The sequence below is a fragment of the Nannospalax galili genome, unplaced genomic scaffold, assembly GCF_000622305.1.
Source record: "Nannospalax galili isolate Female #2095 unplaced genomic scaffold, S.galili_v1.0 scaffold236, whole genome shotgun sequence".
NCBI classification, from domain to species: Eukaryota; Metazoa; Chordata; class Mammalia; order Rodentia; family Spalacidae; genus Nannospalax; species Nannospalax galili.
In genome coordinates, this window is record NW_008338710.1 from 2,718,151 (window position 1) to 2,718,700 (window position 550).

The 550-nt window shown below is 41.3% G+C and overlaps 1 protein-coding gene across 2 annotated transcripts in view; it reads left to right on the forward strand.

The window, feature by feature from the left end:
- Positions 1-550, forward strand: part of Wdr19 (WD repeat domain 19) — an 89,323-nt gene that overhangs the window by 49,136 nt on the left and 39,637 nt on the right. For both annotated transcript variants that reach the window (XM_008833229.3, XM_008833230.3), the window contains exon 24: positions 387-470. In XM_008833229.3, the coding sequence (XP_008831451.1) occupies positions 387-470 (84 nt within the window). The remainder of the gene's footprint in view (positions 1-386; positions 471-550) is intronic.

Here is a 550-nt window from a genome sequence, read left to right on the forward strand (position 1 = left end):
TGGCCAAGTCTACTTTTTAAAAAATTTTATTTATTATTTTTATTTTATGTGTATGCATGTATTGCCTGCGTGAAGGTAAGTGCACCTGTGTCGTGCAATGCCTGCAAAGACAGAAGACACTGTTGGATCTCCTGGAATTGGAGTTACAGACAGTTGTTAGCTGCCATGTGGGTGCTGGGATCCGAACCCGGGTCTTCTGCAAGAACCACCAGTGTTCTTAACCGCTGAGCCATCACTCCAGCCTCTTAAGTCTGCTTTTATCTAGAGGAACCATGATGTTTGAAAACTCACAGCTGCATTTTGAGCCCTGAGAGCCTGCACATAATTGTGGGCAAACACTCCTGGAGGGATGGGTGTTAATACTGTCATTGAATCTACCTTTCTAGGACAAAAGTTGGCGAGCTTCTGCCTCATGTCTCATCTCCTAAGATCCACTTGCAATATGCCAAAGCTAAAGAGGCAGATGGAAGGTATGAACAATTTTCCAAGTCTATAAAAAGTTAAGGTAATATAAGTTTGATAAGTTAGCTGTCCATATATATATATATAT